General features: G+C 51.5%; 2 protein-coding genes across 7 annotated transcripts in view; one reads left to right on the top strand and one right to left on the bottom strand.

The window, feature by feature from the left end:
* Nucleotides 1–18,295, top strand: part of STK24 (serine/threonine kinase 24) — a 93,194-nt gene extending 74,899 nt beyond the window's left edge. For both annotated transcript variants that reach the window (XM_074378451.1, XM_074378450.1), the window contains exons 4-11: nt 426–534; nt 834–991; nt 6,124–6,309; nt 8,259–8,404; nt 10,271–10,400; nt 11,282–11,350; nt 13,855–13,991; nt 17,256–18,295. In XM_074378451.1, coding sequence (XP_074234552.1) covers nt 426–534; nt 834–991; nt 6,124–6,309; nt 8,259–8,404; nt 10,271–10,400; nt 11,282–11,350; nt 13,855–13,991; nt 17,256–17,292 — 972 coding nt within the window. In that variant the 3' untranslated portion in view covers nt 17,293–18,295. The remainder of the gene's footprint in view (nt 1–425; nt 535–833; nt 992–6,123; nt 6,310–8,258; nt 8,405–10,270; nt 10,401–11,281; nt 11,351–13,854; nt 13,992–17,255) is intronic.
* Nucleotides 18,296–21,151: 2,856 nt separating this feature from the next.
* Nucleotides 21,152–22,915, bottom strand: part of FARP1 (FERM, ARH/RhoGEF and pleckstrin domain protein 1) — a 277,204-nt gene continuing 275,440 nt past the window's right edge. For all 5 annotated transcript variants that reach the window (XM_074378447.1, XM_074378446.1, XM_074378445.1 and 2 more), the window contains one exon: nt 21,152–22,636. In XM_074378447.1, coding sequence (XP_074234548.1) covers nt 22,555–22,636 — 82 coding nt within the window. In that variant the 3' untranslated portion in view covers nt 21,152–22,554. The remainder of the gene's footprint in view (nt 22,637–22,915) is intronic.

The raw sequence follows: 22,915 nt of genomic DNA, 5'->3' as shown, positions 1-22,915 counted from the left end.
CCAGGCCTTCTCTTGCTGACCACTGCTGTTTTGGTGACTGTCACCCATGTTAGGACAGAGCTGGGCTACTCTGCACCTCCCCCCCCCCCCCCCGCCCCGGCAAAGCCTGTGAGGTCCCCAGCTGCTGCTTTGTGGACTGACCGCCCTCACGGCTCAGGCCGCGGGCGCGGCCGGCTACCACGCCTTTCTCACTGGCCCGACTTTGATCGCTTTTTTCAGCAAAGTCAGTTTCTCTGGTTCTTTTGTTTTTTGTTTGTTTTTAGGGCCCTTTAAATGGGTTTTAATTGTTTGGGCCATATGTCTGTTTTGGAGTGAAGAAGATTTCACATGTTGATTATTCTTGTCCAGGTAACGTTGACTCTGTTCTGTCAAACTTTTTTTTCCCTAATCATTTAAGTAACTTTAATCATTTTTTTCCTTATTAGTTAGAACCTGGCCCTTTAGATGAAACCCAGATTGCTACCATATTACGAGAAATACTGAAAGGACTTGACTATTTGCATTCAGAGAAGAAAATTCATAGAGATATTAAAGGTGAGCAAACCTCTTCATATTCCTTTGAAATACCTGGGGTGTGGGGTGAGTTGTGGAGTTTTAGCTCTGCCTCTCTCCTCCAGGGAAGCTGTCCTGCAGGCACTGGGACAGTGCCTCCAGCATCCCCGGGGGTGGCGGCCCTCGGGGAGGGGGTTGCTCACCAAAACTGCACCCTCGATGCCTGTTCTTGTTGTGCGTGTGATGTCACCATGGCGAGGGTGCCCATGTTCCCAGAATGATAGCGGTTGGAATTTGTCCAGCAGATGACGTCAGGAGGCATCTTTGGTTTTATTTTGCAGCTGCCAACGTGCTGCTCTCTGAACATGGAGAAGTGAAGCTGGCTGATTTTGGGGTGGCGGGCCAGCTGACTGATACCCAGATAAAGAGAAACACCTTCGTGGGCACCCCGTTCTGGATGGCACCCGAAGTTATCAAACAGTCGGCCTACGACTCCAAGGTGAGGGCGGGCACCTCAGCTCGTGGGTCTGCAGAGCTGTCACTCCTGTGCTTGAACCTTACAGCTTGTCCTGTTGGGGTGAAGCCGGTACCTTGATGTAGGTCATGAGGGCTCTGAGAGCTCTGAGTATTTTAGCTCAGACATGTCTGCTTGATGGTGGGGAGCCCAGAGAAGCAGCCTGTAGGGGGACTGAGGACCGGGGTGGTGAGGATGGGTCCAGCTCAGCCGGGCGGAGGCACGTGGGATGTGGGTCCTCAGAGAGGGGTCAGGATGTGCAGGTGGTAGTTGGAGTAGAAGAGTGAGGCAGGGGAGGGCCTCCAACAGAACTCTGAACAGTATTTAAGAGACAAGTACAGAAAGGATCCTGCAGGAAGAATCGACAGAAATGTGAGCCCAGCATCTGGAAAGAGCAGCGCTTTTAGTGGTTGCTGCAGGCTCTTCCTTCATTGTATTTATTCCCAGTGGGGGTCGTTCCTCTCAGAGGCCCCTTAACGACATGAGGCTAAGTCCTGATTCCGCTTTTTCAACCTCTTTACCTGCCATGTGTTGTGCTCTCCCAGTTTTTCCTGTGTTCTTTGTTCCCTGTTGCCCTTCAGCTTTCTTAAGTAGAACACAGCAAATCTCCACATGAGATCTCCACAGAGAAAAAGCTTCTCTAAACCAGTATTTCTAGGCAAATACTTAATTCAGATACATTGTCATGCCAAACAGGATTTCCTCTCTTTCAGTGGAAGTCTTCGCAGCACATGGCAGATCCCCCCTGAGTTAAACGTGGCCCACTGGGCGTAGAGTCACCTTTCCTGGGACGTCGGTGCTGCGGTTGCACGTGTGCCTGGTCCCAGCACGCGGGGTGGACCTGGCTCTCGCTGTTGAGCCGTGGTGGCGGCTGTGACTCCCATGGCACGCTGATGGCCTTGGTGGTTATGGGCCAGTAGGTGACTGCTGGGTTCTCAATCCTCAAGAAAGCAGAGCTGTCACCCCTGGCGTGTTGGTTGCTTGTGAGTGACTTGCCCTGTGGGACGGATTAGGCCCATGGCTGCTTGTCCCCTCGGCAGTCACTTGTGCTGTTGGCTTTTTCCTGGGGTTGTATTATTTTAAGATGTTCAGTTCATTCTCTTTATTCCAAGCTGAGGCCCATTTATCAAAGTTCACAGTTCTAGATTTTGGTAGGGCCTACAATCTGAGTTTCTTAACCCGTCTGATCACACCTCATCCTTTCTGGTCAGTTAGGTGATCAGTGGTGGCCCCTGTGACTCAGGACTCAGATAGTGTGCTTTCAGTATTACTCATCGCTGCTCGCCTCACTCTTCGTCCTCAGGACTTGGCCTGAGACCTTTTCCTCCCCGTCTTCCTTCCAGGGCAGGACCTCTCTGGGTGTCTGCCAAAGGCGGCCTCTGAGCAGTTGATTCCCCTGCGTCATGAAGCATTGCCCCCTGTCCCCTGGAGCTGTCAGGAGCGAAATGCTCCCGCATGGCCGGGAGCTTTTCTCTGACGTGCTCTTTTTCGGTGGATGAAGCTGCTGTCTCAGGCCCACCGGGCGTGCACCTTGGCTGGGGAACAAATGTGTCATGTTCCTTGCTCACCTTTTATCGACTTTTCCCTCCCTCTGGCGTCTCTCAAAAGCTAATTCTTTCATTTACTTGGATTAGACCCAGGAACTCTTAGCTGGAACTCACGTGAGAAAATGTTTGTGAAGTTTGCTTTCCAGGTGTGTTGACATAGGAGGTGTGGGAAGTGCAGATGAGGCCGGGGCCCGAGGGGTGGTGTGACACCGGGGCCAGCAGCTTGTCGCCAGCCTGCTTCCCACGTTGTATGGGGGTGTCCTTCCGGCTCGTCTGACAGGGCGGTTGTGCTCTGTGCCGGACACACCTGGTCTCCGGATACACAGACCTCCTCAGCCTCCCTCCACCTCTGCCTTGTGTCCTTCCGTGCTTGCACGTCTGGACGGCTTGCCCCACTACTGCCCATGTTACAGGTGAAGAGCTTCCAGCCCCAGGGTCCCCGAGGAAGCTTCATCTTGGGGGCCACACGCTGACCCTCCTGGGGAGGTGGAGTGGGTAAGGATGGAATGACCCCCAGCATCTTCCCCTCACCGGGCTGACGGGCTGTAGCCCTGAGTCTCATCTGCATCTGGAGCCCTGCATAACACAGTCACGCCAGGACCAGTACCTTTGCCCCTTGTTGCTTGTCCTGGCTGCTTAGCTGTTCTGAATGTGTCTGCATTCTTGGTCTAAACACAGCATTACTGAGTTGTGTTGCCCCGTGTCCGTTAGGAACCTTCATCGTTACTATTATTTTTAAGGTGACTTGGGGTAGCTTGGTTAAGAAGTCCCCAGAGTTTGGAGCTGGTGCCACAGGAGAGAACTCTGCTCTTCCAGCAAGAAGCCTGTGGGCTCAGTGGTGGAGCAGATTTTGGGAAGACCCTTTATCTTTATTGTGTTTTTCTTGTAAGAGTATTACAGTGGTGTGTTAGCGAAAGGATTGGACTTGGGTGAAGACACTGTCTCTGGACTCACTCCCTCTTGGCTGTAGTTGTGCCCAGCGCTGTGCTGAACAATTTTTGTCTTCCCTGAGTAACTGTGGTGCTGGGTGTCCGGTGCTCTGACAGTAAGCGGGGCTGCAGAGGGTCTGAGAGCATGTCAGAGTGACCTGGGGACCACTTCAAAGGCATCGGGAAGGACATTCAGACCAAGTCCTCTCTGGGGAAGGGGAGACGCTGTGTCAGGATTGTAGGTCCAGGTGAAGCACGCGGTAGACTTGCTGTGAACCAGACGACTCCTGGAGAGGCTGAACGGGCCCCTGTCAGTATTCTCTTGTAAATAACTTCCCTTTTTTGGTCTTAAAGACAGTACATAGTCTTTAATCTGGAAAACACTGGAAAAAATGAGATAAAAAGAAAAACATCTGTAGGCCTAGCATCCAAGCACAAGCTAAGTTATTTTGGTGTCCTGTCATGTCTGAAATAACTGTTCTGCAATCTCACCACGGTGAAAAATGGAAACAGGTGGTGCATTGATGGAAAAAAAAAAAGATGAGTGGAAACACGGTGGGATTAGCCATCAGTTGTTGGAATCCGCAGTTAGCCTGTTCACTGGCCCTCCTGTCCTGATGCCGGGCCCACTGGTCCCTCTTCAGGAGCAGGAATCACCCACCTCCTGGCTGTGAGTAATGCACCCTGGAGGTGGGAGAAGGGTGCAGGCAGGAAGAGCGTCCGGCCCGGAGACTAGCAGTCCTCCTGTTGGCCCTGGTGACGGCTGGGCTGGGTCTGACTGTGCAGGTGCTCAGGCTTGTATACCTCCAGATGCCGCTTATTAACGTGTTCCTTTGGGATACTGCATCTAATTAAATAGTTTGCACCGAATCCATTTTGAGCTGTGTTTTGACTAGTTATAACTGTGATTTGGGATTCTCCATGGTTCTCCCCCCCTTCCTCTTGTGGTTCTTTCTGGAATATTTTCTATGGATAGATTGTATTTTGTCTGCAGGTTTGTGGCCAGCTTAACTTTACTTGACATGATATTTCCAAGGTTCAGAGAATTGTCATGTGTTAGTCGCAGCCCCTGGCATCCTCTCACCCTGTCCCTCACCAGTAATGGATAATTCTGTGTTGTCACTTAGGACGGTGTTACCTAGGATTGTCCACATGGGGGAAAAGTCTGTTCACAAGTAGGTGTCTGCAGCTCAGAGCACCTGCCTTTGCAACTTTTGACTTAGGCTCATGATTGAAAACCACTGTTAGTTTTCCCTTTACAGCTAATTTCATGTCTTTCCCAAATGGTGGCAAAACAGGTCTCTTCTTACACCTCAGTTTTAATTGCTTTGGAAAATGAGTGCCCATCCCCAGGTAACTTTTATTTTAAAATGTAGACACATGTTCTGAATCTGATGCCATGTTTCCCAGGTAGAGTAATAGACAAACTCAGTTATGCTTAGATTCTCTGTCAGCGTTGTTGCTGAGCGCTAGGAAACTTGCAGGCAGTAAGTTAACGTTCCTTAGTAACTTAGTCATTCCTGTCAGGTTTAGCATGAGTAGTGCTGGCCACTGGCCACCAGCCACCGGCCACCTCACACGGGCCCCGATTCCGGCCCACAGTGAACACGGCCGGGCCCCTCGTGGTGACTAGCCTGTCCCTCGACAGGAAGTGAGTGGCTAGAAGAGCACGTTGCATGACGGTGGAAAGAACCCAGAGCTGGTGGCCTGTGTCTCCCTTACGTCAGTGGCACTGGGGAGACTGGGAGTGGACAGTTCCAGATGAGAAGAGCCTTAGGTGACCTAACGGTCGTTGCAACATCCGGGCTGTGATCGGATCCTGATTCACACAGAGCACCTGGGAAAAGGCTTGTTTTGAACACTTGAGAGAAAATTTAATTATTACATGATACTGAGAAGTACTGTTAGTTTTAGATGTTGATACGTAATAAAAAGCCGTCACACTGGCAAGTGGCAGTACTTGGGGGAAAGGTCATGACGTCTGTGATTTACTTTAAACTACATTGGCGAAAAAACAGACCAAGCCTGCATGGCAGGTTGTTAATGATTGAGCCGCGTGCTGGGCGTATGGGTGTGTTGTACTGATGCTCTCCACTTTCACGGTGAACACACCTGTCTTTTAAATTCTGGGCGCCATGTGGAGTATTTTGCACAACAACCTAGTGTTAGTCTCCGTTTATAGAGCAGGAACTAGGCTCACGGGTTAGGGTTCCATCTGGCGTCCCAGGACTGGCTGTAGAGCTGAGACCAGGGTGCCTGCTCCCACTGCAGAGCTGGGCTTGGTTTTGATCATCGCTTGTCGGGGTGACTCACAAACTCCCCAGACGCGACCCCTGCTCACGCCCGGTTATCTATCCGGTTGACTCAGGGATGTAAACGAACATAGAGCGTCTCACACCTCCAAGAGCAAAGGGAAGAGTGAGTCAGCACAAAAGCCACCCCCCGCGTCCAGGCTGAAGATGTTTTGTACGTTAAACTTTCTCTTCTGTGTTGCCTATTCTGAAATTACATCAAAGGCTTGTTTTTTTAATTTTCAGTTAAAAAATGATTCTCTTTGGAAGCACACAGGTGGTTTTCTCCCCCAGAGGCACGTTGGTGGAACTCACCGCTGCCCGCGTCTGACGGTGCTATGTTGTTGCAGGCAGACGTCTGGTCCCTGGGCATAACGGCCATCGAGCTTGCGAAGGGGGAGCCGCCTCATTCCGAGCTGCATCCCATGAAGGTTTTATTCCTCATTCCAAAGAACAACCCCCCGACGCTGGAAGGAAACTACAGCAAACCCCTCAAGGAGTTCGTGGAGGCCTGTCTGAACAAGGAGCCGAGCTTCGTGAGTGCCTCCCGGTCCCGGGCCTCTCTCTGGTCTAGACGCGTCTGTCCTGCTGGCCTGTCTTTAATTGTGGCGACCAGCTGTCTTTATGATCTCGTGTAGTTCTCTTTCTCTAAATGGGTATCCTTGATTGCTTTGAATTATGCGTATGTTTTTATTGTTAGTTTATCTTTTAAGGATTAAAAAATCTGGTTTCTTTCAGAGTCTCCAGCGTCTCATCTTCACTGAGCATGGAGACTCTTCTCCTTAGTATTATATGTGGAATCAAACATTTTAAATATTTATAGTGGAAGATTGAGCTATTTTTAGCTGTTTTAGTAACCACAAAGCCTGGCCTGAAAAATAATGGCTAAATATGTCTTTAAAGTAAATGTTTTCGGTGTCTTTTTGACACGTCTTAGGAAGGAGATGAGGAATAGGGCATGAGCCCACCGGTCGCCTCGTCCCCCCTCCCTCTCACTGTCTCGGCTGCTGAGTTCTCTCTGGCAGCGTCTTGTGGCGATGATGCCGGCATGGTTTTAGCCTGCTTCTCTCTGAATTAGGACATTTCTTTGAAGTTACCTGTGTATTTTGGTGTTGGGTGTGCCATCGTATGTCCTTGTTTTGTTTGTGAATATTCTAGGAGGGTTAGCCTTGAGTTAGGCTGCCCCCGCCAACCACTTATGAATGTGTATTTAAAAATAGATGGTTAGATTTACAAGAGCACCATGGTTTGCTAATATGTTACCAGTTTTGGTAACAGAATAAATGGGGAAAGCATCATTTTCTAAGCACCTCTGGGGGATGTAGAGTGCACAGCTCATCAGGTGACGTGGGGGCCGCTGTTCTCCGTGTCCAGGGGGCTCTGGGCTTTGTTAACAGGAGTTTGCTCCCAACCACAAGGCACCAGCCCCCGAGAAGACACAGCCCCCTGCATGAACGTCCTCCCTTTGTAAATGTGTTTCTGGTATCGGCCTGCTTGCCCCGTGCATACACGTCCATCCCAGACGCACTGAGAAGGACATGAAGCTGAGCATATGGACACTTTTGAGATCCTTGGAGCTGCACACTCACGTGGGCAGGGCGTGAGCAAGGTGCCCGAAGTGACCTGGGTTTTCCACAAGCTTGCGTATGAGAAGCCTGCCTGGCTCTGGCTAGTGAAGCTTTTGTAACCCTGAGCAAGTGGGGACTCGGTCGGACTCGTGTGGTTTCTGTTCCTGCCGTCTGCTCCAGTTTGAGCTGTGTGGTTTTCTTGGGAAACAGACTCCCTGTAGTTGGGTTTCCCATCCTCCAGGACAAAGCGATTGGCTGAGGTCAGAATAGGCCGTCTGGCTGTGGCCGTGCGGAGCCGGGGCCTGGGTGAAGTCCTCGCCCTGATCACAGGGAAGGAGGCACAGCCAGGAAGCCGGAGTTTCTCCACTGGGAAAGCTGGTAACCAAGAGCGCTCGGGCCCTCTCTCAGCATCCAGGGAAAGGGTGTCTCCTGGTTCCTGTCTAGTTTCTTCTAGGTGAACTTAATGTTTATCTTACTGTTTTTTGTGTGGGGGTGGTGGAGCCAAACGATACAGGAAGTTAACAAGGTAGCACAGAACGTGGTTTCTCTCTTGCCAGCATCAGTAATGACGACTGATCTCTGCGCCATTCTCCGCAGCACTTTCTGTGCGCGTGATTTTCCTGCAGGAAGCTCTCGGCTTTCACTGGATGGTTACCCCAACAATGTTAAGGGTCCCCTTAGATACTCGATATCTTGTCCACACTGTACACTGAATCCCACCCACAGGTGCTAAGTGGCATTCTTTGAACAAGTCTTAAAGAAAAAAAACTTGAAAGTCGGACTTCACCTCTACGTATTAGCGTGGTTGTTGGACGTATGAGGCGGAAGCCTGTCCTTCGGGGCAGAATCCAGTAGCACGTAGAGCACACCGTCTCATGCTTTTCCTGTTTTGTTTGTTTGGTGGGCTTGTTTTCCAGAGACCCACTGCCAAGGAGTTACTGAAGCACAAGTTCATAATCCGCAATGCAAAGAAGACGTCCTACCTGACCGAGCTCATCGACAGGTACAAGCGATGGAAGGCCGAACAGAGCCACGAGGACTCCAGCTCCGAGGACTCAGACACGTAAGTCTGCTCGCTCGGGTCCTGCAGGACGCCTGTGAGCCGCGGGCACGGCCGCTGCCGCCGCTGCCGCCGCCGCTGCCGCCGCTGCCGCCGCTGCCCCTTGTCCCCGAGCAACGTGCCGTGTGGGAGCCACACACTTCAGTGATGGGGGCCTGTTGGCTTCATCTCTTATTGGGCTGGTTTCGGGGTTTCTTTTTCTTTTTAAAAGCCAGTCCAGGCCAGTGGTGCTTCTCGTGTTAGTGTGGGACTGTGTTTGTGAGTCCTTGAGTTGCTTTTTGTTGCCAGTGGAAGTTCTCCAAGTAAACTCTGTGGTAGAGCTGTGTGTCAAGAACTTGACCTGGTTTCCTGTTCCTTCATTATATCTCCGGCTCTTAAAATACCAGTCAGGTGAAAATGCCTGAAGTGAGTGTTGTGGTTGTTCTGCTCTGTGTTCTGGTGTATGCCTGGCATTGGGCAGGTCTGCCAGAAAGTTACTGAATGCTGGGGTCAGGTTAAGTGTCTAGGAATTCCGTTTGCTGAAGAGATGAGTTGGGTCTGGGGCTGTTTTGGAACATGGGGGAGGGGAGGGGAGGACTGGGCTGATGGCTGTGAGGAAAGGGAGCTGAGAGGGAGGCGCCGGGAGTGGAGGTGCTCCAGGTCTGTGCTCCTTCACCTGGCGCCAGGGCCACATGCCAGGCTGGTGGGATGAGACCCACAGTACCTTTCAAGGTCCCCAGGTGATTCCTCTGTAAAGTCAGGATGAGAACCACTGACTGGGATGTTGTTGAGGTCACAGCGTTGAGAGGTGAGGGCAGTGTCGTGGGGGTGAAGGGACGGACAGGGAGTACAGGCGTTTACCGTGGGTCTGGGTGAAGGCGGCAGAGAAAATCCTGGCTTCAGCCATGTCGTGGGTCCAGAGAGGTGATGACACTGGAGAAGCTGGTCTGAGGAGGCCAGGGTACAGGGAGCTGAGTTTGATGTGGGACACGTTTGGAGGTCCAGGACGATGTGTCCAGTTCAGGGAGACATTGAGGTTTGGTGTTGAGGGGAGATGTCCAGGCAGAGGATGCAGGTGTAGTCCCCTCTCTGTGAACAGCCCAGGACACATCTGTCGCTCAGGACACATTTGCAGAGGGAGTAGGACCAGAGGTCTGGGACCAAACCCCAGGAAACATGAGCATAAAGGAGGAACCTGGGGACGAGGCAGGTCAGAGGAGATCTGGGTGCAGAGTGGCCCTGGAGTCCTGAGACTCTGGATGGGGAGGGGTCATCGGTGGGCTGTTTGCTGCTGAGAGTTTGAGCAGAGGGACTGCACAGTGGCTCCCTTGTCCAGAGGACTGGTTGCCGTGGCCATTGGGGTTGCAGGGATAGGGTGGGTTTTGGAATGAGGGGAGGGGAGGGATGGTGGAGTGAGTGCATCCAGGCACTGTGGCCGAGGGAGGGAGGGGCACGGAGTGAGCAGAAGGGGTATGAGTGGAGGTGTTGAGGGGGAAGAACCCTAAAGGGACAGAAGTCAAGGTCCAAGAGAGTGGAGGGCAGGAGAGGAGGATTGTTCTGGAGAAGAGATACTTCCGTCCATTCTGGGAGGGATGGCATGGGGGCCACTGGCTCTGGGGGAAGTTTCGGGAACCATGTTCTCACAGGGTCTCTCCTCTGAGGCACAAGGCAAGGTCAGCTTCTGCAGCCCAGGAGGGACTGGTGGGGGTGGAAAAGATGGGAGCTGGTGTGGAGCATGGGGGTGAGGCAGGAGCCCAGGCACGGGCCGCTGGGTGGCGTTGATGCTCAGTGGGGAAGGTGGGCTAAGGCTGGCGGGTCTCCCCATGAAGTGGGACCCCGTCATCCATCCCCTACCCTTGCCCCTGGATTCACCCGGATTTCTGTGTTAAGGGAAACGGACACAGACAGCCAAGCATCCGGAGGCAGCGACTCTGGGGACTGGATCTTCACCATCCGGGAGAAAGATCCAAAGAGTCTTGAGAACGGAGCTCTTCAGCCATCGGATTTAGAAAGAAATAAGGTATGTTTGCTCATCTAGAGTGGCTAACACTTGTCATCAGTCAGCAGCATCTTGGAGTCATTTTTGTGTGAAGCCTGCTGTTTCCGTGGGCTTTGTGGTCCCTCATGGCAGCCTGTTGTGGAATTTTGCTGTCGGAATTGGCAGATCAAGAGATTATGTTCTGTCTGACTACCCAGCGAGTCAGACCCGCGAGTCTGGACTTGGGTCTGCTCTGCAGTGCTGATTTCTCTCCGGCGTTGCTGTCATATCAGCGTTTCCTGACACTTGGACGTACAGTGCGGGGCGGAGGGAGGCGGGTTTCACATTTGAAATGACTTTCTAGCTCTCTTGATGGGACTCTGTCTGTTGAATATTGATGTTACTCATACAGGCACCATAATTTTGGGATTAAGTTCTATTTAAGGAGTCTTAAAAGTAAATACTGCTTTTGGTACTTAAGTAAAATTTAATTTTGATGAATTGGTTTCGTGCCTGTTTCAGTTTATGAAAAGCTATATTTTTAGGATCTTTTTAAAGCACAGGCAGTGGTGTAGTTTCTCTGAGGCCATGCAGACCGGTGGCTGTGTGCCCTGGTGATCCCACCAGGCCTGCTTTGAGAAGCAGGTTGGATCACTTTGTGTTCACATGGAGGCTGAGGAGAGAAAACAGGCAGCCCTGTGGCGGCCACTTGCCGCAGCCAGCGCCGGCCGGAGCCCCATTCCCAGGCCTTTGTCACCTGCAGGGCCCAGTCAGCGGCGCCCTTCCCGGCCCCCCAGTGCCCTTGCACTTGGGGCGGTGCTCCGTGGCCCTACTCAGGTGTTACGGCAAACGCACGTCTAAGTTCATTGAATTATTGCAAGTGTGAGTGTTACGTTTTTCTAATTACCTTTTTCTCCCCCAAGATGAAAGACATCCCAAAGAGGCCTTTCTCTCAGTGTTTATCTACGATTATTTCTCCTCTATTTGCAGAGGTAAGATACCCGATTGACTTTTTGGGGGAGGTTTGAGGGGAAGAAGTGGGGACGGGGGCACTCGCTCTGTGACAGTGTGGCCGTGGGATTTGGGGTAATAGGAGCAGCTGGCACACGTGGGCGGAGAGGGTGCCTTGTGCTCCTAGAGCCCAGCCGGGGTGGGGCTCGGCCTTCCACGAGCGCTTCCTGCTTTCCCTGGGGCCGTCTTCTGTCCACCCTCTCCTGGGACGTGTCGCTGTGCCACTGCTGGGAGTGTACACATGGGACGCCAGCGACCAACCCCAGTCCTTATGTTCCCCAGGCGATTTTGGCTTCAGTTGTGCTGCTTTCTACAAAACCTAGTTGAGTGCAGCCTCTCTGCCTCAGACAGATGTATGTATGGAGATGTGGAAAGTGGATTTTTACTTTAAAGGACACATTGGAGTCCCTTAAGTCCTTGTGTTTCCTGGGTAGTCAACTCGCCCCGCAGGGCCCCCGGACTGCTAGGTGAGCAGCCACTGTTCCCTGTTCCATGACCGACTGCCCCACCTGTCCCCTCTCAGGCCCCCACTCCCCTAAGTATGTATATGCCGACTATACGTGGAGATGTTTCGAGTGGGTTTCATGAAGATGAACGTTATCCTTTCTCTGGTTAGTAGCTAATGGAAAATAGGTTGGAAATACCACTTTCTGTCATTTTTCTGTGCCCCTTTCCGGGCTCAGGCTGCCTTTTAAGATAATTCGGAATGAGTCACTCAGTGCCTTTTGTTTGGGTGGTGACGCAGGGCTCTCAGGGCAGCTGGAGCACAGGGCTCTTGGGCTGGAGGTGGGTGGTCTACGGTAGGAAGGGAGGCCGCCCACGGTCTCATCCCTTTGCTCAGCTTGGCCTGTGGTGCCTCCAGCCCTTCCAGCCTGGCGAGTCAGGGCTCAGCTGGTGGGCAGTGGCTGGAGCCTGGCGTGTGGGTTGAAACCACCGACTACACCGGGTCCAGGTGGGAAGGTGACGGCTGCAGGGCAGGCGGAGGCCTGTGTCGCTCTGCCCGCAGCCTCGGCAGGTTTTTCTAGGCCCTCCGCTCTTCCTGGGACGCCCATGGGACCCCGTTTCACGCTTGGTTAGCTTCTTTGGGCCATTAGCCCTTCAGGTTTTCCGGAGGCTCCTTTGCTTTCCTACGACCCTGACCTCACACTTTACTGGGATCAGTCAGGCGGTTCGGGAAAACGGCACAGGTTTTCTCGTTTGTCTGAAGCCATCTGTTTTTTATTGGGCACATGGAAAAAAGCTATTCTGAAGTCATTATTCAGAATTAATGAGCTAATCTAAGTATAATAATACTTTGATTTTTTTCAGCTGTGCTAAAGGTAAACTCAAAGGCATCTCTTCCTGTGTGTTTTTATTGTTTGCTAACCTCATGTTCAGAGTGTTGAGAGTGCATCGTTTGTGTAATACTCCCTCAGCGGGGCTCCCTCAGGTGGGGGTGGGGCGGAGCCCAGCCGCAGCCTCCAGGGGGCGGGGTCTCCCGCAGCGTTGGAGGCCAGGTGGGCAGGCGGTGAGGAGGTAGCTGCAGGAGGTGGGAGGGAGCAGAGCGGGGGCAGCTCGGGACTTGGGAAGCCTGTTGTGATTCGTTGTTAACGTTATGGGGTGTCGGGAGTCCCAGACAGACGTCTCCAGGTCGACTGTGTCATGTCTGGTGACACACAGGGTGGGACTCGGGGACAGACGCTTTGGGAGGTGCTGAGCAGACGGCCTCCTGGTTCCTGTCTGTCCCTGTCTGTCCCTGTAGATGGGAGAGGGGAGAAGCCGGGGATAATGGCATGTGGTCCCAACGGCCTGAGAGGCCACGGCTGAGTGCTCTGTGCACTGTTTCCTGAAGATGAGATGGAGGAGGGGCTCCCGAGGGGAGGCCAGGTCGGTGGTCCCCACGGCCGCTAAGGGAGCTGGTTCCAGCGGCTCTGGGTCCCTTGGTGCTGCGTGCTGGCCAGAGCAGCCCCCCTTCCACCTGGCGTGTTCGGGGCGCATCCCAGAAAGACAAGAGCTGCCTGAGGACAGTCAGGGTTTCCTGTGGGAACAGCGTGCTGAGAGGGACACGGAGGACTCGCAGGATTTAGGGCTACTGCTCATTTACATGAAATGAAATATTCTGGCAGGACTCTAGCCCCCAGAGGCACTCTCCCTGGGGGCTGAAGCTCATTCACCTCAGGGGATGAGCGTTGGGAGGTGCGCATGCAGCTTCAGTGTGGAGACCAGAGGGCTTTTCTGGTGTGAGATGCGGGGGAAATGGAAAAAGAAAGCAGAGGGCAGCTGCCGGGATCCCCTTCTGAGAAGGTGCACATGAAGCTGGTCGTCTGTGTCCTTCCCTGGTGAAGGGAGTGACCTCGGTTCGACTCAGGCCCTTTCCTCGCCTTAGTGCTCTCAGCCTCCAGGGAGCCGAGGTGACCGGGCCGCACGGCGTGTGACTGCTGAGACAGTTGCCATCCTTCCTGTGGTCAGGTGTGTCACGCTGTTGTCCACGTCTGTGTGTTTTCAGCTGAAGGAGAAGAGCCAGGCGTGTGGAGGCCACCTGGGGTCCATAGAAGAGCTGCGCGGGGCCATCTACTTGGCAGAGGAGGCCAGCCCTGGCATCTCCGACACCATGGTGGCCCAGCTTGTGCAGCGGCTGCAGAGGTGGGTGCCGTGGGGACAGGTGGCGGGGGTGGGGGGGTTGGTGGCTCTGCAGCAGTCACTTTGGCGCTTTGCTCCGGCCTGTGCCTGTGCCCTCCCAGGCCACAGGGTGGAGGCAGGACCCAGTGAGAGGAGACTTTTCTGAATTTGAGAAGTCAATGTGGGTGAACCATTTGAACCTGGAAGCTGCTGGGAAGGACCCCAGAACTTTGAGGTTGTAGCTGTTGTCACATAAGTACAGGATGGTTTTAGGACACCTGCCTGCTCTCCTGGTGGCCTCATGAGCAGCCAGAGGAGTGCGCCCAGAGCCAGATGTCTGTAACTCTCCATTGGGTTTTATGCTTTAAAGTCAGGTGTCCAGAAACGCTGGAAGTTGGGACTCAGTGAGTTCACTGTGCTCTTTTGTTTGGCTTGACTCTGCCTGTTCACAGCTCTGCCTGTTTTCAGGAAGCCTTGTCTTGGTGGCAGGGAGTTTCCTGTCCCCACCAGTGGGCCTGGTGCCATGTGCTCCAGGGTGAGGAGGAGGAAGTGGGGGTGCTGATCGGACCCCCGCCTGCTATCTCAAGCATGTTTGAGGAGCCTCCCTGTGGAGGAGGTCACCAGTGTGCGGTCATTTAGGGGTGTTTGGAGAGAGTAAGGGTGTACTGTCCAGCAGCCCGAGCTCTCCACACTCCACACCTTTCTCTCTTACCCAAACCCCAGGCGTGTATTGACCTTCCCGGTGAATTGTCCCAGCTGCTGAGCCCCTTCCAAAGAACGGCTGGGCTGGACGAGAATTAAGAGCGAGTGTCTCCGGTCTTTTCTGAGATGTTGACTTGCCAGCATATAGAGCAGTTTGGGGCCTGTGGGGTCACTTCTGCCGTGTGGAAGTGGTGATTGAAGGGGCTGCCTGCCGCCCTGTGAGGGGTCCCTCTAAAGTAGGACTCAGAAATCTCAGTCCTGACCCTGCAGATTTGTTCTCCGGAGCTCAGGCTCCCTCGTAAGATCATCCCAACCTGCTCTCACCTCTAGGCTAGAGAGTAAGGACTGTGTACTCGACTACCTTCAATTTTGAGGCACTTGAAGGAGTTAGGTCTGCGTTTTGGGTAACACCCCTCCTCCTTCCCACGTTTCATACAACAAATTACAGGAATAAAGGAAAATAGAATTAAAACGTCTCCCATATGCTCACCCACACGTTGTTTTTACCACATTTATGTGTCCATCCAGTACGTGTGAATCACATTTCTAACAGCTTTGTTATAACACCCCTTGAATGTTTTATCCTGTGACGGTACCACATAGACTTTCTCCTGTTAATTAATAGTGGTCCATTTTTATGATTTCTCAAGAAACTTGGTACCACTCCACACCTCATTCCGGCGGCATTTATTTCTCATTAAAAAAATCCTTTAAGTCAAACACGTAGAACCAGAGCAGAAACTGGTGCTGACTTTAGTTTTGTTTCTTGCGTTTGTGGTGTCGCTCTTAGGACAGACATTTTCCATGTTGTCCCGAATTGCCTGAAGTTGTTACTGACAACGTCTACATGTGGCTCGATTTCCCCGCAGCTCCGGGCACAGGTGGTGTGGCTGCGGTGGCCTGTGCGGGTTTAACTGATCCGTGTCTCTATTCCCTTCCTCTAGTTGGCATATATGGCGATCTTTCCCGGTGCTGTCCAATAGAAGGACACCGCGAGGCACACGTGTGGTTTTACATTTTCTAGTAGCCACGTTAAAAATGGTTTTTAAAAAAAGGAACACGTAAAATTTGTTTTAATAATGTATTTCTTAACCCACTGCTTCAGAATCTTATCTCAGAATGCCATCAGCGTAGATGGTCACCAGTCAGGCCTTTGGCCTCCGTTGTGGGGCTCAGTCTTTGCAGTCGGTGTGCTTCACAGTCAGCCGCCTGAGTCGGTATGAACGCGCCACTTCCCGGGTGTCGCGTTTCCCACGGGACACAGACAAGCTGCCCGCCGTCGGCTCGCTGTTCCCACTCTGCTTCCCATTCCCTCCAGTTCTCTCTTGTCCTTGAGGACATGTGACCATCTCCTCAGCCACCAGACGACCGTGCTCTGGGGGGTTTGTCCCCGTCTGGTCCCTTTCAGGCCCTCCGAGCTCTCCCCGTGTGTCCCCTTCCACAGGGGCTGCTGCTTGCACCACACACCCACTTTGCTCCCAGAAGCGTCACTTCCGGGGACGCCTTGGAAACGGGAGCACCAGCTTTTGTCGGATGAGTTTTCAGAGGTTCATGTGTGTCTTAGTTTGAACTGACATGTGGGTCCCTGTGTGTGGCACCAGCTCCTCCTGTGACTTAGGCATTTGCATTTCTTGAAAAATGAGTTTCGGGGTCTGTGGCTGAAGTGCTTTTCTGGTCTGTTCTCTGGACGAGTGCCCTGTATTTTAAACTCCTTCAAAGAGGAGCTCTAGTTTGGACTGTCTGCAGTGAGTTTCCAGAAACTCGTCCTCAGCCATCTCCTATGACTCAGGGAATTTGGCCATGAAGGGACCTTCCCCGCATTTTTTTGTATTCCAAAGATAGTTGTGTGGAGATACTGGGGAGCGGAAGAGCATGCCCGTCCCACCTCTCTAGCCCCGTGGCCGTCGTCGTGGTGTTGGTGGGTGGCCTTCCATTGCTGTGGACGAGTCACCGGGTGAACCTGCACGCGTGTGATTTTGTGTTCACTTCTTATCCGTGTATATTGTTCATTAGACTTAAACATGTCTGCAGTTGTGTTATTTCACTGAGCTTGCTTAATTTACTTAACCATTTCTCTATTGTTGGACATCGGAATTGCCTCTTACTTATTATAATTACAAAAAATGTAGGAAACGGTTCTAGGAAGCGAATTACGTGAACTGCTAAGCACCACTGTTTCTGTGGTCACAAAGGGTCTCGCACAGATCCTCAAACCGGCATGGCGTGCCTCCCAGGGATCTTACGGGTCATTGGGTGTTACTGATTTTCTGGTTTTTAAAAACTGATTGTAAGTAAAGGTATGTCAGTAACTACTTTACTCACCTCTCTTTTTTCCTCTCTCTTGGGAGGCTTCGCACATTGTCAGTTTTTGTTAACTTATCTGTGAGAAGTTTTTAGCGCTGGAATCATGATTTTCTTAATTTTTATGAATTCTTTATGCGATAACTGGACTTGTGCTGCTTAATTTGTTTGCGACTTGGGGTTGCCTATAGAAAGTAGGATTTCAGTTATTGTTTGAAGTTTTGCAAGTTAATATTTTTAATTTAGAGAAATGACATTTATTTCCTTCTGTCTGTTTTTTCCTAGATACTCTCTCAGTGGTGGAGGAACTTCGTCCCACTGAAATTCCTTTGGTGTTTGGGGTTTTGTTTTTCCTTGTTTTCCTCTTCATCCTCCTTCTTAAAAGTCAATGAGAGCCTTTGCTGACTCCGCTGAAGAGGCGCGCCCTTGGGGGGCCGTGCGCTCGGCGAGGTCGCCCGGCCCGGCCACGTGGCCCCTCGCTGGCCTCGGCCTGACGACGTCTCCTGGTGGGGCGGGGAGGGGCAGCTCCTTCCAGCGATTATTTTATTTTTCTTGTTTTTAATTTTAACCGTAGTGCACATATCAAGGAAAGTGTCTTTAAAAACAAAAAAATAAGCCCTGAAATGTATATTTGGGATTATGATAAGGCAACTGAAGAAATGAAACCTCAGGTATCCTGCTTTAAGTCGATGACTCCCCCTCCCCGGGAGACGGAGAACCGCTCTGGTGGGTCAGTGTACAGATTGTATATAGTGTCATTTTTACGGAACCCCTTTTGGCGTGCATAGGAATCACTGTGTACAAATTGGCCAAGTGCTTCTGTAGATAATGTCAGTGGAGTAAATATTCGACAGGCCATAACTTGAGTCTATTGCCTTGCCTTTATTACATGTAAATTTTGAATTATGTGACCAGTGATTTGGATTTTATTTTGTATTTGCAGGGTTTGCCATTAATAATAATTAATGCCCCTCTCGTGGAACACTCCTATATTTGTACCTCAGCCGATGCAAATTTTCCTCTTGTTTGCCCTTTTGGTACACTTAGAAGTTGATTTCTTTTTTCATCGATGGTACTATTTCTTAGTGTTTTAAATTGGAACATACCTTGCCTCATGAAGCTTTAAATTATTATTTTTAAATTTCTCCCCAACGAAGCGTTCTCTCTCTCGTCTGACATTTGTTTGGAATCGTGCCACTGCCAGTTGTGCGCCAGCTGTGCGTCCTTTCAGTATGATTTTCTGTTGCACCTTGTAGTGAAATCTGCATATCATCTTTCCCACCTAAAAATGTCTGAATGCTTACACAAATAAATTTTGTAACACACTTATTTTGCACCCTCTTCTTGGAACGTGACTCTTGCAAGGGCAGTGTACCTGCCGAGTGTGTGTGTGTGTGTGTGTGTGTGTGTGTGTGGCACCAGGAAGGAGTGCCTACGTTCACAGTGCTCCATGTCCCGGTCAGCTCCCTCTGCAACTTTAAAAAATGGTCCTGAGAAGGAATGGGTGAATTTTGCTGATTTTTGTGAAACTGCTCTGTCTTCCTAGGGACCTCGATGGAGGGCTGCTTTGTTGTCCGCTGGTTTGTCAGCTCAGGGTCTGTATTTTTCTTGGCTTGTGGCAGGGTCTTGCTTGCCTTCCACGGGGGTTGGTGGTCCCTGGGTCCCTGGGATGGGAAATAGAGTTCTCGAAGCAGTTCTGCCCTGACTCGAGTACGTGTGGCAGCCTCTCTTATTTGTTGATGTGAACCACTGTCATGACTTGTTGGAGTAGTAGTTCCTGATGGGGAATACAAAGAAAGGATTTTTGGAAACAGGGAAGTTACTGGGGACAGAAGGTCAGTCATCTGGCTCAGTGACGGGGGAGGACAAAGGCCTGAGCCAGAGATGTTTGAGTGGGTGGTTTTTGCTGAGATTGTTACTGGAATGGAGTCTAGTTTTTAAACTCTTAAAGTAAGCTGTGCTTTTTAAATTGCAAGTAGATTTGGGTTGGCATTAATTTCTATAAGGGATACATTTTGCTTAGAGGAAATAGAACCAAATTGCTCATTCCTGTGCATGTTTTTTTGCAGCAGGACTGTTCAAGTTGAATGGTAAAAACTGAGAATGTTTCATGTTGTGTTTGGGAGAGTATTCTGTGTGAGGGAGCTGTTTGTGTCCCTGTGTGAGCAGAAGCCAAAGGTGAGTTCTGTCTGTGGCTGGAGAAAGACTCCCTCAGGGAAACGAAGCTGATCTCCCCACACGTGCAGCTCGTCCTGCAGAGCCCACGTGGACGGCAGCTTTCCGTTCCAGATGTGCGCGTGGGCAGCAGTGTCCAGACCTGATGCCGATGCCAGCCTCAAGCAGGAGGAGCGGTTACACGGACCATAGACTGGATTCCAACCACACAGTGGTGCGAACGGTTAGTAGACGCTGTGTGTCGGCTGGGCGGTGAGAGCACACGGCACTGTCTGACACAGCGGCACGTTACTGAGTTTACGGAAATGGCTTCTGTTGATGAAGCTTCTTGGGGAAGACTTGATTTGAATGGCGTTTGAAAGTGGAGCACCGCCGCATACAGTCTCTCCTGGTTTGTTACTTGCTGTAGACAAACAGAATCAGCTGATGTGTTTTTAAGGGCATCTTGTTTAGCCAAGGAGGCTAGCATTTGTCCACTCCGGGTCCTTTCTTAAAAGACAGACCAGGTACCAGGGCTACAACAGCACCCACTGCGGGCAGTTGAACCACTGTTGCTGTGCAGCCAGACCTGTGAACTTGGCATTCAAGGGGAGTTGCCTCACACTCGGAAGCCTCCGATGCTAAACCCCAGTAGATTGTGCCTTATCTGCCTCCACTGCAGGTGGCGGGGGACTTCAGTCAGGCATGACAGCCTTTTGGAAGTGGAGGCATTGGGCTGACTGGCTGTTTACACCTTTTTGAAGTTGTCTTTTCGTGTCTGGCTGGCTGCACGAAGCGAGGTGGCTACCGGTGTGGTTTGGGGGCCCTGGCTCTGCAACACTCAGTCTTGTGATGGTCTCCCTGTACCCAAGTGCCACACACCTTCTGAATCGGACGGTTTTATTTTCCAATTGGTCTTTTATTTTCCAATTTGGTTCGGTTCTTTTATGCAGCATTTTATCTTTTGGCAAAACATGGTCTGTTTATCAGCATTTTTATACTTTCTTCCTTGAGAACATGGTGTGTGTATTTCTGCTATAAAATATGGCGATAACTGGGGCGTGCTGCAAGGTGTGTTCTTAAGTACAGGGTCTATCATGCAGGGGTCAGTAAAGTTCCCAGAAACAATTACTTCTGTGTGTTGAGGGAATAGATGTCTTGTGGTGTTGTGTCCCGCGCCCCCCCCCCCCCCCCAATTTATATGTTGAAACCCTAAGCCCCTGTGTGCTGTTGTCAGGAGGTGGGAGTCTTTGGGGTGATGAAGTCGTGAGGGTAGAGCCCTCAGGACTAGGATTAGCGCCCTGATCTCACAGAGACCCCTCATCCCTTACGCCACATGAGGACACAGAGAGAAGATGGCCGTCTATGAACGAGGAAGTGGACCCTCACCAGACACTGAATCTGCCACCCTGATCTTGGACTTCCCAAACTGTGAGAGAAATTGGTTGTTTATAAGTCACCCAATCGATGGTATTTTTGTTACAGCAGCCTGCATGGACTGAGACAGGGTATCTCTAAAACTCCCTGTGTTTCTGGCAGCTTGGTCTACATTACCCACATGATTTGGACTTAGGTTTTCTTTGAAGTTGCAGGGGAACACGGGTGTGAGTCACGGACGGGAGCAGCAGATGGGGTCTTGTAGTAAGTTGTGTGACAGGTGTGACTTCTGCAGGGAGAATTTGATTTTGCCATTTCAGCTGTTTGGGGACTGGGGACAGATGCTTCCCAGCCCCAGGGCTCTGGCCCCCAGGTGTGGGAGGAGCCTCAGGGCCCTTTTCAGAAAGCAGAGGGAGCCCCTCGCTGCCCACTGGGCTCTCCCCTTGTCTTCTGTCCCCTTGGACGGTCAGCCTCCTAGTTCTGCTTCCCCAGGCTGAAGCAGCAGGGGAACTAAAATGCAAGTTTCCCAGACACGTTGTCGGTCTCCCTGAGCAGCTGCTTCTGTTCTTTGACACTCGCCCAGCAGTGACCAGCCCACCGCCCCTCCCTGACGCACCCGCATTAGATGCGATTAAAGACAAGAGACAAGGTTGGTGGTTTTGCCTTAAAACTTCAATATGCTGGATTGTGGCGTGAGGTATTTTTATTCCCTTTTGTTAGTACGTAGAACCATCTGGTACATATTGTAAGGCAAATGATTAACACATCTCAAGCTACTCATCCATTTGTGTATCGCCGTTTCCACGTGCGCCGGTCACGGCTCCACAGTCGGGGTTGCCCTGTGTGTCTCGGGGAAGGGGAAGTGTGGTGGTGGGGGTCACCCCCTCTGGGGTCTGCATCAGAAAGGGCTTAACAAAACGCAGGGACCAGCAGCCACCCACTCCCCACAGAGAAGAGGCAAATGGATTTTGACTGGCAGGCCCAGCGGTTACTGGACCCTGTTCCCTGTGTTGTCCGACTATTAAGGATGTGCAGTGTCCTACGGTCCATACCCCAGGCCCGGGGGAATGAGTATAAGGAGAAAAGAACAGTTCTGGAGATGGGCACGGTATCTACCACTATGGAGGGTGCAGTTCCAAACCACAGTCACGGGAGCTCGAGGGAAGGGGACGGGAGCCGGAGGACGACGCCCCATTGTGCAGCTGCGGCCGTTGGAGGCTCCCAGACCCGCGTGGACGTCACAGCTCACAAACGGCCGGTCACTGACACAGAGGTGCTCATGAAACAGACAGCAAAACAGCACAGCTACTACCTTCACCGGACACACCACGCACAGTACACTGATAGTCCCGAGGGTGCGCCGGCCGCCTACCTCTCATGACAGGAAGCCAGCCCGCTACAGCTTGTAAATAGTCATCACACAATTTGGTCAACTTGTGCCAAGCAGCAGGTCTGGGAACCAGCGTTTCACCGGAGCACAAGCCCCGAGTGGAATGTGGGGTCCTGCAAATTGCTTGTTAATCAAAGATGTAAACCTTACTAACGTTCTATCATTTATAAAAGTAGAAAGATTGGGAAGAAAAACACGAAATCTGAAAATGATCTCATTTGCTTAAGACTGTGCCACGTGTATCACAAACACTGGAAAATCCATTTTTTTAAAATGCAGCAGCCTAGAAATCAAAAGTTTATCTTCTAAGAAAAAGAGCACTTGCCCTGTCTTTCGGTTGAATGGATGTGTTGACACTGCTTTTAAGGTGCAGTTGGGGAGGGGAAAATGTCATTTGGCACTCTACTAATGACAGTGTTTTAATACTGGCACAAGCTCAAGACAGCCCACCCAGAGAATGACGGCTGAGGTCCCATTCAGATGAGAGATTAACAGCTGAAAAGACAAGGTGAAAAACGGCTCTGCAGAGACAGATGAGAGTTGCTGGGAAACCACGTTTTTGTTTTCCAGACAGGTGTTAATTTTACTAGGCTTCATTAATACAGGAGGTTTCTTCCAGGAAAGGCGCCGCTGCCGGAACAAACCGACAAACGTGTCCTGCCATCAATACATGTGAGATTCTTTGTGACTCAGCACGTGGGCCCGGGAGGCAGAGCTGGTGGCACTTCGGATCACCTCCATCCACCTAAGTCAAGAACATGACGGTCAGGGACCACTGTTCAGAAACCCAGGTCCCTGAGAGTCCATTGCTTGTAGCTGCTTCCTGACACATGGTCCTGCCATTTCAGCACAAGAGACCTGAGAGGAACGCCCAGCACCCAAGTAAATGAAAGCAGGGGCCAAGGGTTCCTCCGGGTACATCAGAGGAATGCACTTTGAGAACCGCTGACCCGGCAGAAGTTCCGGGAGGGGGGTGCTGTTGGCAACTGAGCTATGTCCTTCTCAGGACCAGAGGGTGCAGCCC

The sequence above is a fragment of the Camelus bactrianus genome, chromosome 14, assembly GCF_048773025.1.
Source record: "Camelus bactrianus isolate YW-2024 breed Bactrian camel chromosome 14, ASM4877302v1, whole genome shotgun sequence".
Taxonomy (NCBI): domain Eukaryota; kingdom Metazoa; phylum Chordata; class Mammalia; order Artiodactyla; family Camelidae; genus Camelus; species Camelus bactrianus.
The sequence above is the reverse complement of the archived record's forward strand: the minus strand, read 5'-3'. Positions and strand labels throughout refer to the sequence as shown.